The following is a 16,201-nucleotide window of genomic DNA, read 5'->3' on the forward strand; positions in this document are numbered from 1 at the left end:
TCTGCCCTCGTGATCCTGTAGGTGTTTCTCTCTCTTTCTCTCAGCCTCTCTATTTTCCATCATTTGGTCTTCTATATTGCTGATTCTCTCTTCTGCCTCATTTATCCTAGCAGTTAGTGCCCCCATTTTTTATTGTACCTCATTAATAGCCTTTTTGATTTCAACTTGATTAGATTTTAGTTCTTTTATTTCTCCAGAAAGAGTTTCTCTAATAACTTCCACACTTTTTTTTAAGCCCAGCTAGTATCTTTAAAGTCATGATTCTGAACTCTAGGTCCGACATCGTACTAATGTCCGTATTGAGTAGGTCCCTGGCTGACGGTACTACCTCTTGTTCTTTTTGCTGAGGTGATTTTTTTCGTCTTGTCATTTTGTCCAGAGGAGAATAGATGAATGAGAGAACAAAATGCTAACAGGTTAACAATGTCCCCAGCAAATATACTCTATACAAATCAGGAAAGACCTGAAACCAGGGGAAAAGGAAGGGAAAGAAAGAAAAAAGAAAGAAAAAATAACAAAAAGTAAAAGATTAAAAACAAAAACAGAACAATACAAAAAAAATTGAATATGATGAAATATGATCAGGCTAGTGCATAGATCAGTGCCACACACTAGATTTTGGGCGTATTTTGGACTGTTAGAAAAAAGTGCCTCCTAAAATTTTAAAGGAAGAAAGACTTATATATGTATAGAATAAGGGTTGATACAATGAAGGGATGGAAGATGACTGTAAAGATGAAAATTAGAAAAGATTTTATAAAAGGAATTGATACGATAAGAAGTTGTTTGAAAAAAGAAAGAAGATTTAAAAAAAAAGGGAGAGAATGTGTTCAGGCAGGAGACTAGTGATTTAGGGTATATTTTGATATGTTAGAAGAAACTGTATCTCAAAATTTTAAAGAGAGAACAACTTATATATATATGCCAAAAATAAGGGTAACTACTATGAAGGGATAAAATATGACTCTAAAAATGAAAAATAAAAAAGTTTTTTTAAAAAAAGGGATTGATAAGATGGTTGATAAAGGGAAAAAGAGAAATTAAAAAAACAGTTAAAAAAACTAACTTTGAAAAACTAATGAATCATGGTAAAAAAAAGCCATGAATTCTATGTGCAGTATTCCCCTATCGCTGGAGTTCTCCCGTTCTCCTTGATCGGTAAACTTGGTCTTGGCTTGCTGACTGTTCGTGCTGATCTTCTGGGGGAGGGGCCTGTTGCCGTGGTTCCCAAATGTTTTTGCCGGAGGCGGAATTGCCCCGCCCTTGTCGGTCCCAGCTAAGCAAGCTGCCGGGTTTGCTCTCAGGAGCTTTTGTTCCCTGCAAGCTTTCCGTAGGGCTTTGGAGGACGACAGTGAAAATGACGGCCTCCCAATCTCCGCCCCGGAGGAGGCAAGAACTCGGGGCTCCGCTCCTCAGTGCGCCCCCAGAGAAAAGCAGCCAGTCACTCTCGTGTCTCTGGTCTCTGGCCGCACTCCGTGCTCACCCGGCCTGTGACCGAGCGTTTCTATCTCTGGCACCCGACCCCATGTGGATCTCCAGCAGATCCTCGTGGTGCGCTCCCGCGCCACTCCTCACGGGGGAGAAAGGGGAGTCTCCCCGGCTCTGCTGCTTGTTGGGTCCCTGCTGGAGGAGCAGTGGCCCGACTGGGCCGCAGATCACAGTCTATGGCAACCCCGAGCTGAGAGCCTGCGCCTCGGCTCCGTCTCTGCAGCCGGCTTCCCCGCTCCAATACCTGGGAGCTCTGCTGCACTCAGGCACCCCCAGTCTTTGTGTGACCCTGAGGGTCCTGAGACCACACTGTCCCGCGAGGGTTTCACCTCCTGCTTAGCCACTGCAGGGACGTCCCTCCGCGGAGCCGACTTCTAAAAGTTCCGATTTTGTGCTCCGCGGCTCTATCACTTGCCAGAAGCGGCCGACGGAGGCCCCCTCCCCCGCCGTCTATCCTCCCGAATATCGCCTCAGATTCACTTCTCCGCACGTCCTACCTTCCAGTAAGTGGTCGCTTCTCTGTTCAGAGAGTTGTTGCTACTCTCCTCTTCGATCTCCTGTTGAGTTCATAGGTGTTCAGAATGGTTTGATCCCTATTCAGCTGAATTCCTGAGACCAGACGAAATCCAGGTTTCCTACTCCTCCGCCATCTTGCTCTGCCCCCCCCCCCCCGCGTTGTGTTCTGAAAATATGCACAGTATGATCTCAATCTCTTTGTATTTGTTGAGTGCTGACTTGTGACCCAGTATGTGATCTATTCTAGAGAATGTTCCACGTGCACTTGAAAATAGTGTGTATTCTGCTACACTAGGATGAAATGTTCTGAATATATCTTTTAAGTCCATCTGGTCCAGTGTGTCAATCAAAGCCCTTGTTTCCTTGTTGATTTTCTGTTTAGATGATCTGTCCATTGCCCTAAGTGGGGTGGTAAAGTTCCCTGTTATTATTGTATTATCAATGAGTTTCTTGTGTTTGTTATTAATTGGTTTGTGTTTTAGGGTGCTCCCAAGTTGGGAGCATAAATATTTACAGTTGTCAGATTTTCTTGATGGTTAGACCCCTTAATTATGATGTAATGCCCTTCTTCATCTTTTATTACAGTCTTTGGTTTAAAATCTAGTTTGTCTGATTATTAGTATGGGTACACTGGCTTTTTAAAAATTTAAATTCAATTTAGTTAAAATATATTGTATTATTAGTTACAGGGGTAGAATTTAGTGATTCATCAGTTGCATATAACACCCAGTGCCCATTACATCAAGTGCCCTCCTTAACAGTCATCACCCAATTACCCGTTCCCCCCACTCCCCTCCCCTACAGCAACCCTCAGTTTGTTTCTTAGAGTTCAGCATCTCTTATGAGTTGCCTCTCTATTTTCATCTTATTTTTCTTTCCCCCCATGTTCATCTGTTTTGTTTCTTAATTTCCACATATGAGTGAAATCATTTGGTATTTGTCTTTCTCTGATTGACTTATTTTGCTTAGCATAATACCCTCTAGTTCCATCCATGTCATTGCAAATGGCAAGATTTCATTCTTTCCTATGGCTCAGTTCTTTCCATATTTTGGCTATTGTGGGCATTGCTGCTATAAACATTGGAGTACATGCACCACTTTGAATCACTATGTTTGTATCTTTTGGATAAATACCTAGTAGTGTTATTTACTGGATCACAGGGTAGTTCTATTATTTAACTATGTAAGGAAACTCCATACCGTTTTCCAGAGTGGCTGCACCACTTTGCATCCCCACCAACACTATAAGAGCGTTCCCTTTTCTCCCCATCCTCATCAACATCTGTTGTTTCCTGACTTGTTAATTTTAGCCATTCTCTCATTATGGTTTTGAATTGTATATCCCGGATGCAAGTGATGTAGAGCCTTTTTTCATCTGTCTGTTGGCCATTTGTAGGTCTTCTCTGGAGACATGTCTGTTTGTCCCCTCTGCCCATTTCTTGATTGGATTTTTGGGTTTTTTTTTTGTGTGTGTTGAGTTTGATAAGTTCTTTATTGTTTTGGATACTAGCTGTTTATCTGGTAAGTCATTTACAAATATCTTCTCCCATTCTGTCAGTTGCCTTTTAGTTTTGTTGACTATTTCATTTGCTGTGCAAAAGGTTTTTATCCTGATGGAAGTCCCAACAGCTCATTTTTGCTTTTGTTTCCCTGCCTTGGAGAAGTGTCTAGCAAGAAGTTGCTGTGGCTAACGTCAAAGAGGTTGCTGCCTCTGTTCTTCTGTAGGATTTTGATGTATTCCTGTCTCACATTTATATCTTTCATCCGTTTTGAGTTTATTTTTGTGTATGGTATAAGAAAGAGGTCCAGTTTCATTCTTCTGCATGTGGCTGTCCAATTTTCCCAACACCTTTGTTGAAGAGACTGTCTTTTTTACATTGGATATTCTTTCCTGCTTTGTCAAAGATCAGTTGACCATATGGGGCGCCTGGGTGGCTCAGATGGTTAAGCGTCTGCCTTCGGCTCAGGTCATGATCCCAGGGTTCTGGGATCGAGTCCCGCATCGGGCTCCCTGCTCCTTGGGAGCCTGCTTCTTCCTCTGCTTCTCTTTTTCTCTCTCTCCCCCTCTGTCTGTCATGAATAAATAAATAAATAGATCTTTAAAAAATAAAAAGATCAGTTGACCATATAGTTGTGGGTCCATTTTTGGGTTCTCTATTCTGTTACATTGATCTATGTGTTTGTTTTTGTGCCAGTATCATGCTATCTTGATGATTGCAGCTTTGTAATACCACCTGAAATCCAGAATTATGATGCCTCAGCTCTGGTTTTCTTTTTAAACATTCCCCTGGCTATTCAGGGTCTTTTCTGGTTCCATACAAATTTTAGGTTTGTTCCAGCTCTGTGAACAATGCTGATGGTATTTAATAGGGACAGCATTGAATGTGTAGATTGCTCTGGGTAGCATAGATATTTTAATGATATTTGTTCTTCCAATTCATGAGCATGGAATGTTTTCCCATCTCTTTGTGTCTTCCTCAATTTCTTTCATAAGTGTTCTGTAGTTTCTAGAGTATAGATCCTTTATCTCTTTGGTTAGGTTTATTCCCAGGTATCTTATGGTTTTTCGTGCAATTGTATTTGGGATCTACTCCTTAATTTCTCTTTCTTCTGCTTCATTGTTAGTGTATAGAAATGAAACTGACTTCTGTGCATTGATTTTATATCCTGCGACTTTGCTGAATTCCTGTAACAGTTCTAAGCAACTTTTTGGTGAACTCCAACTTTCTTTTGACCCGCATTAGCATGATAGATCATTCTACAACCCGTCACTTTCAATCTGCCTGTCTTTATGTCTCAAATGAGTCTCTTGTAGACAGCATATAGATGGGTCTTGCTTTTTAAAAATACATCCTGATACCCTATGTCTTTTGATTGGAGCATTTAGTCCGTTTACAGTCAGAGTAATTTTTGAAAGATATGAATTTAGTGCCATCATATTGCCTGTAAAGTCGCTGTTTTTGTAGATTGTCTCTGTTCATTTCTGGTCTTTGTTACTTTTGGGCACTCTCTTCCCTCAAAGGATCCCCTTTAATATGTCTTGCAGGGCTGTTTTAGTGTTCACAAATTCCTTTAGTTTTTGTTTATCCTAGACAAACTTTCTCTCTCCTTCTATTCTGAATGACTGCCTTGCTGGACAAAGTATTCATGGCTGCATATTCTTCACATTCAGCATGTTGAATATATTCTGCAACTTCTTTCTGGCCTTCCCTGTTTCTGTGGACAGATCTGCTGCAAATCTGATCTGTCTTCCCTTGTACGTTAAGGACTTTTTTCCCCCTCTTGCTGCTTTCAGGATTATTTCCTTGCCTGTGTATTTTGTGAATTTGACTGTAATATGTCTTGGTGATGGCTGGGTTTTGTTGAAATTAATGGGAATTCTCTGTGCTTCTTGGATTGTGAGGTGTGTTTCCTTCCTCAGGTTAGGGAATTTTCAGTGATAATTTGGCCAAATAAACCTTCTTCCCCCCCTTTCTCTCTTCCTCTTGTGGGATTCCTATGATATGAATGTTATTACGCTTTAAGGAGTTCCCTAAGTCTACATTAGTGATCCAATACCTTTCCCTCTTGTCTTCACCTTTATTTTTTTTTTAAATGTGGATGATTCTGTTGGGTTTTTTTTTAAGATTTTATTTATTTATTTGAGAGAGAGAGAATGAGAGATAGAGAGCACGAGAGGGAAGAGGGTCAGAGGGAGAAGCAGACTCCCCGCTGAGCAGGGAGCCCCATGTGGGACTCGATCCTGGGACTCCAGGATCATGACCTGAGCCGAAGGCCATCGCTTAACCAACTGAACCACCCAGGCGCCCTTCACCTTTATTTTTTCCATAATTTTACGTTCTATATCACTGATTCATTCCTCTGTCATAGCATCCATTTGGTTTGCATCTCAGTTATGGCACTTTTACTTTGGTCTGAATATTTTTTAGTTATTTTATCTCTGCAGTAAGGGATTCTCTAGTGTCTTGTTTTTTTTTTTTTTCAAGTCCAGCCAGTATTCTTATAATTGTTGTTATCAATTTTAGTTCAGATGTCTTATTTATATCTGTATCAATTAAATACCTGGCCATCACTTCTTGCTGTTCTTTCTTTTTGGGTGAATTCCTCTGTCTTGTCATTTTTGATGCCAAAGAAAATAAAAAAAATAAGATAAAAAATTTAAAAAATATATAAAGGAAGCTAGATCCCAGGTGTGTTTTGGCCTGTTTATTAAGGGAAGCTTGATGAAAATTTTCTTTAAAAACTGAAAGATTTTAAAATTAAAAAATTAAAAATAAATAAAAAATAAAATAATAAAGAAATTGCTTTTTCTGTATCCAAAACAAACAAACAAAAAGAGTCTAGATCCTGATTTCCCTAGAGCTGAAGATTTGCAGCATTCCTTGATCAGTAGACTTGGTATGTGCAAGGGTTTTGTGTTTGTCTTCTGGGGGAGAGGCCTACTGTTGATTCTTAGGTGGACTTGCCCTAGTGGAGATGCACTTGCGGGGCACAGGGCGGCGGGATTTGATGTAAGCAGCTCTGGCATCCACTTGGTGGTGCTGTTTTCCTCCCTGAGGTTGGTCAGTGCTGATCGATGAAAACAGCTCCACCCCTTCTCCAGAGCGGGGAGCTTGTGCCCCTCCACTCCCCAGTAAGCGCTCAGAGATGAGCAAAAATCACCCCTTCTGTGTCCCTGGCTTCCATCAGATCCCGCCTTCACCCTGTCTGTGTCAGAGCTGTCCGCCTGCCAGGCGGCGCAGCACTCTTGTGTTTTATCTCAGGTGTGGCTGGGTTTCAAAACTCCAAATTCAGAGACCCCCATAGTTCCGACCCATGCTAATACTTTAAGGGTGGGTTTTGCTGCACTGTGGCTGGTGCCGGCTTATCCCAGTAAAATTTTTAAAACTCAATACTTTTTTTAAATACTAGCAATAACCAATAGAAATTGAGGTGTGGCTTTCATATATAGCCCATTTTCTTCCATGCAAGAGCCTGAGTACTTTTCAAGGAAGTAAGGACATTCATTCCTACTGAACATGTACGCCTGACTGGTGGTGGGGGGTATATACTTATGAATAGTGCTGGCTCTCACCCTCCAGACTCAGAGTGGTAAGAGGATGAGCAAACAACAAATAGAAGGTAAAATTACAGCATACAATAGGCAGGGGGTTCTACTGAAGACATGGCTAGTAATTTGCAAATCACAGTGGAGGGATGGGCCCTTGTGCTAATATGGGGTTGGGCTCCTTCTCAGGATCTGGATGCTCCCAAGATAAAACACTTTTAAGAAAGTCCTATCTGCAGATCTTGTAAAGGAAAATGGAAACAAACAGCAAAAATATATCTGAAAACAGAAATTTAACTTAAAACACTTACAAATGGCAAATTTCTAGCTGTACCCTTGGTTCAGTAGTTTTACAGATCTCCCCAGTAACATTCTTTCTAATCTTTTCTGAGATGCCTCTCCACAAATCACATCTAATTCTTATTTTCTTGAGCCTCAATTCTCTTCCCTTTCTTCTCCACTGTCTCAGATATAAATTACAGCTCACAATAATCTCTCCCCTCCAGGTTACATAATCTGACATTGCCCCTCTAACCTCCTCCTCTGCCACACTGTCAATCCTACTGTCCTGCTAAGAAAAAAGGGGCAGGCACCAGAGGCAAAGGCTGGGGCACTGGGGCACTCCTGCAATGGTGGAAGGGATAAGGTGTTCAAAGCTAATGTCTCCTATACAACTACTGGACTCTGAAAAGACCTCCTGATGGCGCAGAAGATTATTACAATAATTAAGTGTACTCCTCTCACCTTGATATTAGATGGCAGTTACAGGTAGATTGAACTACATAGTAAGGAAATCAGTCACTGTGAGCTCCAATCACAGAAAGCAGGAAAAAGTACATTATCACTGGAATAACTGCTGACTCTAAAACCTAGACACACACAGACATGCATGCTCAAGCACAAATCATTAGTTCTTCGAGGCTGACGTAAACAGCACTAAAACTCCCAGAGGTATATGTAGAAGATATGAATGAGGCCTTTGTCTGTGGTATCCTACGATATCCATCTTTAAAACACTTAGGTCCAGTGGTACAAGGGGAATTCCTGCCCAGTTTAAGAATGGATGAATTGGAAAGATGAGTTGAAAAAAATTATTAAACAACTAGCATATGAAAATTATCTATATGCTAAAAGAAATACATACTCAACCTCAAAGAACCTACATTAATTTGTTATGAAAGTGTACACCTATGCCTTGACAATTGTTCTGAATGCAATTTAATGCAAATTGTAGCACAGGCTAATTTGAAGCATTGAAGTCAAATCACGAGAAGTTTAGGAGGAAGGAAAAAGCATTTCAAGAGGAAAGTCTTTCTGAGATGAGCTAGATCTTACAGGGTCTGAGGGATAAAGATTAGCAAACAGAAAGAAGAAAAGGTTTTCTAGATAGGAAATACAAGAAATGAAGATCTAGATTATAATAGAACTTTTTAAAAGGCCATATCCAAGATAGGAAAAAACCAGAGCATTAGAGAACGACTTTATGCAAATGTGAAATGAATTAGCTGGAAAGAAAGGAAGCATATAATTACTGTCCTTGAGAAGCACACAATTTGGTTATAGGATTCATTCCTAAAACCAGAGATACATTTTTAAACAAAAAAGGGAGGAGAGAGAAAGAGAAGGAAGGAAGGGAGGGAGGGAAATGGGTAGGGAGGGAATCTATAAGTCCAAGAAATGTGTAGTCCTTACTTCCCTCATAGCTGGGAAGGATGGCCCTGTGACTCTCCCACCTTCATTTTCAAGCAGAAAGAATGGAGGGAATGGCCCTCATTGATTAGTGATTCCAAGAGGAGATGAGGGTGAGTATCTTTGTTACAAAAAAAGATTAACTCAAAATATCTTGCTGTCTTGGAGAATCATGTCTCAATAAACTGTGCGAGCCAGAGCTGAATGCTTTTCTCCAGTGTGAGTTCGCTGGTGGTGATTAAAAGTGGAACGCTGACTGAAGGCTTTCCCACACTCAATACATTCATAAGGCTTCTCTCCTGTGTGAACTCTCTGGTGCACAATAAGCTGTGAGCTGTCACTAAATGCTTTCCCACAGTCACTACATTTATAGGGTTTCTCCCCAGTATGGGTTCTCTGATGAACCATAAGGCTAGAATTATGACTGAAGACCTTCCCACACTCATTACATTCATAAGGCTTCTCACCAGTGTGAATTCTCTGGTGTATAATGAGGTATGAGTTCTGATTGAAGGATTTTCCACACTCATTACATTTATAGGGCTTTTCACCTGTGTGAAGTCTCTGATGTCGAATAAGGCATTTACTCAGACTGAATGCCTTACCACACTCATTGCATTCAAAAGGTTTTTCTCCAGTATGAATTCGCTCATGGTCAACAAGTTGAGAGATCTGACTGAAGGCTTTCCCACATTCACTACATTTGTATGGTTTTTGCCCAGTGTGGAGGCTCTGATGTCGAACAAGACATTTACTCCGACTGAAGGCCTTGCCACATTCATTACACTCATAAGGCTTCTCCCCAGTATGGATCCTCTGATGGTCAGTAAGATTTCTATTAGAACAGAAAGCTTTCCCACACTCACTACACTTGTAAGGTTTTTTTCCAGTGTGAAGTACCTGATGCCGGACAAGATTTTTACTTCGACTAAAGGCAGCCCCACACTCATTGCATTCGTAAGGCTTCTCCCCAGTATGGGTTCTCTGGTGGTCAAAAAGTTTGGAACTCTCATTGAAAGCTTTTCCACATTCATTACATTTATATGGTTTCTCACCATTATGGAGTCTCTGGTGTTGAATAAGATGGGAGCTGTGTCGGTAAGTCTTTCCACACTCACTGCACTCATAGGGCTTTTCCCCTGTGTGGGTTCTCAGATGAACTATGAGCTGAGAGGTCTGCCTGAAGGTCTTACCACATTCATTACACTCATAGGGTTTCTCTCCAGTGTGGATTCTCTGATGCCCAATGAGGTGTGAACTCCAATTGAAAGCTTTACCACATTCATCACATTGATAAAATTTCTGTCCCTTCAGAACTCCTTGATGTTCTGCAGCACTAGAGGACAGATCTGGATGTCTCCCAAGTTCATTATATTCATCACATCCAGCTTTTGTGGATTTATCTTTATCCTCGTGTGTTATTTTGAAGAAATCACTTTCCAGTCTGCTCCCTTCTTCATCTGAGGATTGCCCTTCCAGCTTCTCTAAAGTACCTTCACAGGCAGCTCCTGTCTCTGGTTCCCCAGAAACTACTCCACAGAGGCCTCCTGATGTCCCATCAGATGACGCCGGTCCTTTAGAAACTTCCTGCCTTGCAGGCAGCTCTGAACGCCGCGTCCTAGTCTCACCTGCTGCCAAAAGAAAGAAGAAAACAACTCTTATTTGTTTCTTGTCCTATTGATGAAACAGTATCATCAGGAGTCTGTGGACCTGAAAAAACCTTCACATTAAGGGACACATTAAGAGATGACACATTAAGAACAAGAGAAAGATGGGAAATAGCTCAAGCTTTTCTTCATGGACAGAAAGACAAAGAGGACAAAGGCAGTCAGTGGGGGAGGATGGAAGAAGAGCTATCAGGACAGAGCTCTGTCCTGAAGCTCTTAATTTCTCCACTTAATTGTCCAACTAAAAAGAGCAACCGCAAGGCAAGAGCACAGACTGTAAAGGTGGTGTGATCTTACAGAAGTCACTTAGTAAAATGATGAACTCTAACGTCCTTTCCAACCATGACACTGTATGGTTCCATGGTCCCCAGTAAAGATACTGGGGAGAGAAAGGAGGGGCAAATACCTCAAATCAAATATGAGAAACAGTATGGGCAAACACAGTTAGGAAAAAAACGTATCAAAAAAGTGATTCTCATATGTGAGGACAGTGACAAGATTCAGAGAAGTCACAAGTTCAGAAATGCTGCGGAAAAGTACTGGAAGGGACAGCAGAGCTGTAAAAGTGAGGATTCCCCTAGTCTCTGGTGCACTAGACTGGTACAAGTCAGTACTGCAAGTACTACATTCCTATAAAAATTAAGAAAGGGATTGATAATTTGAAATAGGAATCAAAATATGTCTTTGGTATCTTGATAATCTGGAATCCTAGGAAACTGAACAGTTGAGTATTTCCTTTTGAATTTGGAATAGGTGGAAGTAGCAAGCAATCAGTCATGTTTAAACACAAAACTGTTGGTTCCTCTTAATCATATCTTAACCAGGGCCACAGGCCATCATATGGCATTTCAGCGTATAGGGGAGACATAGATATCTGGCTCCTGGACTCCTAAGCCCACCCACCCTCTCTAGAGTTGGCTACTGTGCTACACTTGCCAACCAGAGAACCTGCCCTGAAAACCCCTCTTTCCAGGAAGCTGTCCTGCCTCAGTCTTTCCCGAAGGGGAAGCTGAGGCAGCCATGCTTTGTGCCAAGTAACTGGCCTCAATACATCTCAGACCATGACTGACTAGACCAGGGCACCAGGCCCAAGTGTAGCTTCTCTGTATGCTACACCTCTGCTGTGGACAGGGGCAAAGTTCTGCCCAAACAGAGATGATACTTAAAGGCTGAACCACCCTTGGAGTCCCTCTCTAAGTAAAATGTGAGCTGGAAATAGGGCAAAATAAAGAAAACTAAAACAAGAAGGAGCTCTAAACTGAAATGAGGCACAGAGAGAAGCCAAGCCATTAGGAGCCAGAGCATGCAGAAAGTACGTGGGAACAGAAAGTCTAATAAAGCAGCAGCTATGAGGGGACAAAAGATACAGAATGAAGAAAATGGGTAGCAGTGGGAGGACAAAACGGATATGCGGGGAGCAAGAGCATTACATTCCCTGGCATAAAAATTATTTGCTGTTGTTGCTGAGGGCCCTGTTTCCCAAAGGATGGTCTAGCTCGTGGGTTTGATCAGGGTTTCCATTCCTTCAGCCTTATTGTAAGTAACACAGCTCAGTACTTACAATAATGTGAGTGGCTCCCTATTCCTTACAACTACAAACTCTAACCAAACCACCCTAGGTCAATTAATAATGAAGTAAACACAATGTTGATAACTTAAGGCTGAGTGATGGGCGCAGAGAGGTTCATTAGAGTATTCTCCCTACTTTATCTCATGTTTGCAACTTTTCATAATAAAAAAGTTGACAAAAAAAAGAATATAGCAAAGAAAATGTAAAGAAAAGAATGCACACTGTAATACTAGGGAACAGAATCATTACCCAATGAGGCCATGCTGCAGTAATTTTCTGGCACGATGCTCCGGTACACGGCTCTCTGACTGAGGGCCGGACCTTTCCACTTCCTCTCAGTATAGTCCACAGACAGGAACTGGTACGCTGCAGATCCCTGGAATGACAAGCTTCTATTGCTCAGGGATATTCCCGGCCTGAAGGGCAGCCACATCAGGGTACCAAGAGCCCAGGTCGGGGCCTGGTGGGTAAAGGGGTGAGGGAGGGAGAGAAGCTGGGATGACACATCTAAAAGGACAAGTCCAGGGCCAGACAGAATCCATGAACTCAGCAGGCAGGGCCCAATTCCAGAGGAAGCAATTAAGCAGGGAAACCGCAGGACTAATCTCAGAATTGGCCAGAGCCCTGGAGATGAGCGCTAGCTATTTCCCAGGCCACAGACTTGGGAACTCAGGGAAGACAGAGTCCAGCTCACCTGGGGCCTGACCATCCGAAGCACAGTTGCCACTGCCTGGTCTCCTGACTTCCCAGCTTGGGAAAGGACAGGCACCTGAGAAGCACACTGACCTGAGGGAGGAAAGAGAGCTATGAGAAGAAACCCTGCCTCGGCCCCAGTAAGATCTGTATTCCAGTGAGTGGGTTCAAGAGAACCCAGGCAGCTCCACACACTGCCTCTCATCCCCCTTCCATACAGGCATTATTCTGACTGTGCTGTGAATTTTCCACGCAGCTGTTATTCTGAGGGTGCAGAGGGTTCCCTGGTCCAACTGAGAACTGGCCATTCCTCGCAACCCTACTCGCTTCAAACTCTCTGAAGGAAGCTATACTTCTGCCCACTTTCTTTCTCTATGGCTTCCCTAGCATCAGCCCAGCCTGATTTGCCCCTCACGTTTCTGGCCCCTCATTCCTGATTTCCCTTCCTTCTCTTGGCTTCTCATTATGGACACTGCAGGCGCTCCGGCCTCAGAGCGTCCCTTTTTCTCTGTCAGAGATCTCACGGACTCTCAATGCTCTAATGCCGCTTTCCCAGTTCCAGCTCTCTTTTAGACCCCTATTACAGACTTCTAGTGGCCTACTGGACATTTCATTTGTGTGTCCCTCATCACCTTAAATTCAGTCAAAAATGGACGTTCTTACCAACCTGCTTTCCTGACTACCCAAGTTCTGTCAATGATTCTAGACATCTCTCATTCCCTCTCTGTCCTGAAACTCACATTGATAAATAGTCCCCTACTTAAGCTTTAGTTTCACCATGATCTCTATCAAGTTTCTAACTGGCTCCTTTTGGAAAGTGACAATCTGATAATAAAATTCAAAGGGAAAATCAAGGAGTTCTAGCTAAGAGAATACTGGGAAAAAATAAGCAGAAGGATTCATAATTCCAATGTCAAGATTTACTTTACTAAGTAGCAGTCATCAAAGTAATGTAGTGCTGACATAAGGACAGACACACAGATCATTAACAGAATAAGCATCAAGTGATAAACCCATATATCCATAGTTACTTATTTTTGACAAAAGTTCCAAAAACACTGAAAGAAGAAGAACAGACTTTTCAACAAGCGGTGCTCAAACAACTAGATGTGCATACAAAAAGAATAAAGTTGGACCCCTAATGTAGACCATATATGAAAATTATATAGACAGCACAACTTGGCACCTGTTGAATCATGGCCTCATAACTCAGTGCAACACGTCAGAAATGATGCTCACCTTCCCCTGAAACCACCCTCCACTGCCACCATCACTAAGTACATTTAAAGAAATCACTACCTTCACCCAGAAGCCTTCCCCTCTTCGTTATAAACCAGTACCTATTCAACATCTTCCAGTCTCAGCCAAAGCTATCAGGACAGACAAAAAATAATGACTAAACACAGACGGAAAGAGGCTCACACCAGAAAGCACGCTGCCATACCACTAACAGAAAGAAACTACACTCTTGCTCTCAGGGCATGAAAAGTCTGATAAAGGACTACATTAAGGATCATGCACGCTGAGGAGTCTGCTAAAGTTCTGGCAGAGAAATGAAGCCTTGCTGTGAAAACTAGGGGAGAAAAAGAAGAGTAAGTATTTGAGAAAACAAAAGCAAAGGAAAAGGAGGGAAGTGATAAAGTAAGTGGCTGAAGGCCCACAGACAGACTTGAAGACCAGCAACAACAAAAGAAGGCTGAGAGGAAACGGTGCTTCAGGAGCAAGAGGGGCAGGCTCCAGCCTTGCTGAGCCCCAGCAGCACAAACAGGTAGCAGAAACAACTGCTCAGAAGGAAGCTGAAAGTCAAGAGAAAGAGGGACAGAGCCTTTCCCCGACAAACTTGTAGGACAGACTGGAGAAGAGAAAGAAACTGAAGTATGAAAGAACGGGAAAGCTGCTCCGGTGACCAGAAACCTGGCAGTGGGGCTAAAGAGAATGAACTTGAGGCCAGAGACAAATATTTTGAAGAAATGCATCCACCAGGAAATGTAAGTGGCAAGACCTATCTCAGGAAATGGAGGCCCACAGGGCAATTAGCACCAAAAATAAGCCTCCAAGCAGACCTGTTCTGAAGCAGCTGTTACAGAAATGTCTGAAGAGATCAGTGAAGTGTCTGGACAGAGGTGATGAGAAAACTGACAGGAAACTGAGGGCGAAAGCCAGGAATCTGGCAAAGGATTCCAGGCCTTCAACCAAAGAAGGGGTTAGTCCAGCTTCTGCAACCACGAACCCAGAGAAGACCCCCAGGGCCTATTGGATTCTGGATGAAAGATCCAGAGCACAGTAAGGACATGGGGGCCAGTGAGCTGAACCTGCACAGTTAAATTCAGGTATCCTAATGCCTCAGGGCTTCTCCATGTCCCAACTAGCTTTTGAGAACAGAAGAAAAACTTCACTCATCCCAGGCCTAGGAGGAAACCTGAGCTGATCAGGCCTCTTGTCCCAGAGCTTCATACCTTAACCCCAGTCTCAATCCCACAATGAAAATGGCTTTGTAAAGAACAGGGAAAATCCCAAGCAATTATCTGGCCATTTCTCAGGGACATTCCCATCTTTCTTTCTTTCTTTCCTTCCTTCCTTCCTTCCCTTCCATCCTTCCCTCCCCCCTCCCTCTCTTTCTTTATTTTTCTTTTGTCATTCTGCTTCTTCAACTCATACACAATGTGATTTTATCTTCTTTTAAAATCCTCATTAAGCAGTCTCTTACTCTTGTGTTTTTCCTACCACTGGAAGGGCACATATGTTTTATTTCATACGCTGGTAAGGAAACATGAAAGACTGCTTCCAGTACGTAATTGGAATGTTACGTTATACTTAAATGTACCAATTAAGAAATGAGCTCAAACCTAGCACCCCAAACTTGGTTTCTCCATACCATTCTCCAATAAACAGAACTAGGGCTCTTTGGAGAAGTGGTGGTCTCCAGGGCTGGGGAAGGGAAGATACAACATGAGTATTCTGTGGTGCCAGAAAGTCAGGGAAAGACAACAAAAAGGATGTGGGCACTTCAAGGGGCAACAGGAGTCAACTACAAAGAGCTCCCAACGGCCAAGGCTAGAATAATTTAAGCAACAAAATAAGTAATATCAGCACTGCATCATAGCTCAAAGAATACATACCCAACATCACACACTGATATAACTAACTGAATAAATAAAACAAAGGGAAACAAGACACAACTCTTCCTCAGAAAGTATTCCAATTAATAACTGCAGAGGGAATAACAGAAATGAAAGTCACCATTAGACCATTACACTATAAGATCCACCAGGAAGTATTAAAGAGGGCACGCTCTACATGGAGCACTGGGTGTTATATGCAAATAATGAGTCATAATGTATGGTGATTAACATAACATAATGATAATAATAATAATAATAAAAAGATCCACCAGGAAGGTTAATTAGTGGGTGAAAGTTAAGGAGAAACAGGATATTGTTATGCAAGGTCTCAAAGTATCTTCCCCCAAATAATCACTAGTTACAAACAGACAGATAGTATCTTTACAGTGGTGACACGTGGCAGATACCA

General features: G+C 42.2%; 1 protein-coding gene across 2 annotated transcripts; it reads right to left on the reverse strand.

Annotated features, from left to right (window-relative positions):
- Positions 1–7,776: 7,776 nt before the first annotated feature.
- LOC114212263 (uncharacterized) lies at positions 7,777–13,289 on the reverse strand. 2 transcript variants are annotated; one of them, XM_028107046.2, is made up of 3 exons: positions 12,672–13,289; positions 12,227–12,353; positions 7,777–10,368 (listed from the first exon to the last, which is right to left on the reverse strand). In XM_028107046.2, the coding sequence occupies exons 1-3, from the start codon at positions 12,873–12,875 to the stop codon at positions 8,918–8,920; spliced, it is 1,782 nt and encodes a 593-aa protein (XP_027962847.2). In that variant the 5' UTR covers positions 12,876–13,289; the 3' UTR covers positions 7,777–8,917. The 2 variants fall into 2 exon arrangements, with proteins under 2 accessions (XP_027962847.2, XP_027962846.2); XM_028107045.2 differs by having other exon boundaries at positions 7,777–10,371; positions 12,672–12,763.
- Positions 13,290–16,201: the final 2,912 nt, after the last annotated feature.

Source organism: Eumetopias jubatus, unplaced genomic scaffold (genome assembly GCF_037043125.1).
Source record: "Eumetopias jubatus isolate StellerSeaLion01/CBP00866 unplaced genomic scaffold, mEumJub1_p1.0 scaffold_1, whole genome shotgun sequence".
Lineage (NCBI taxonomy): Eukaryota > Metazoa > Chordata > Mammalia > Carnivora > Otariidae > Eumetopias > Eumetopias jubatus.

Coding starts and splice junctions, on each gene's coding strand:
- LOC114212263 (XM_028107046.2), bottom strand. CDS start 12,875: ATGAGAGGCAGTGTGTGGAGCTGCCTGGGTTCTCTTGAACCCACTCAC. Junction 12,354..12,671: donor TTCGGATGGTCAGGCCCCAG/GTGAGCTGGACT, acceptor TTGTCATTCCAG/GGATCTGCAGCGTACCAGTT. Junction 10,369..12,226: donor CTGCAGCATGGCCTCATTGG/GTAATGATTCTG, acceptor TTTTGGCAGCAG/GTGAGACTAGGACGCGGCGT.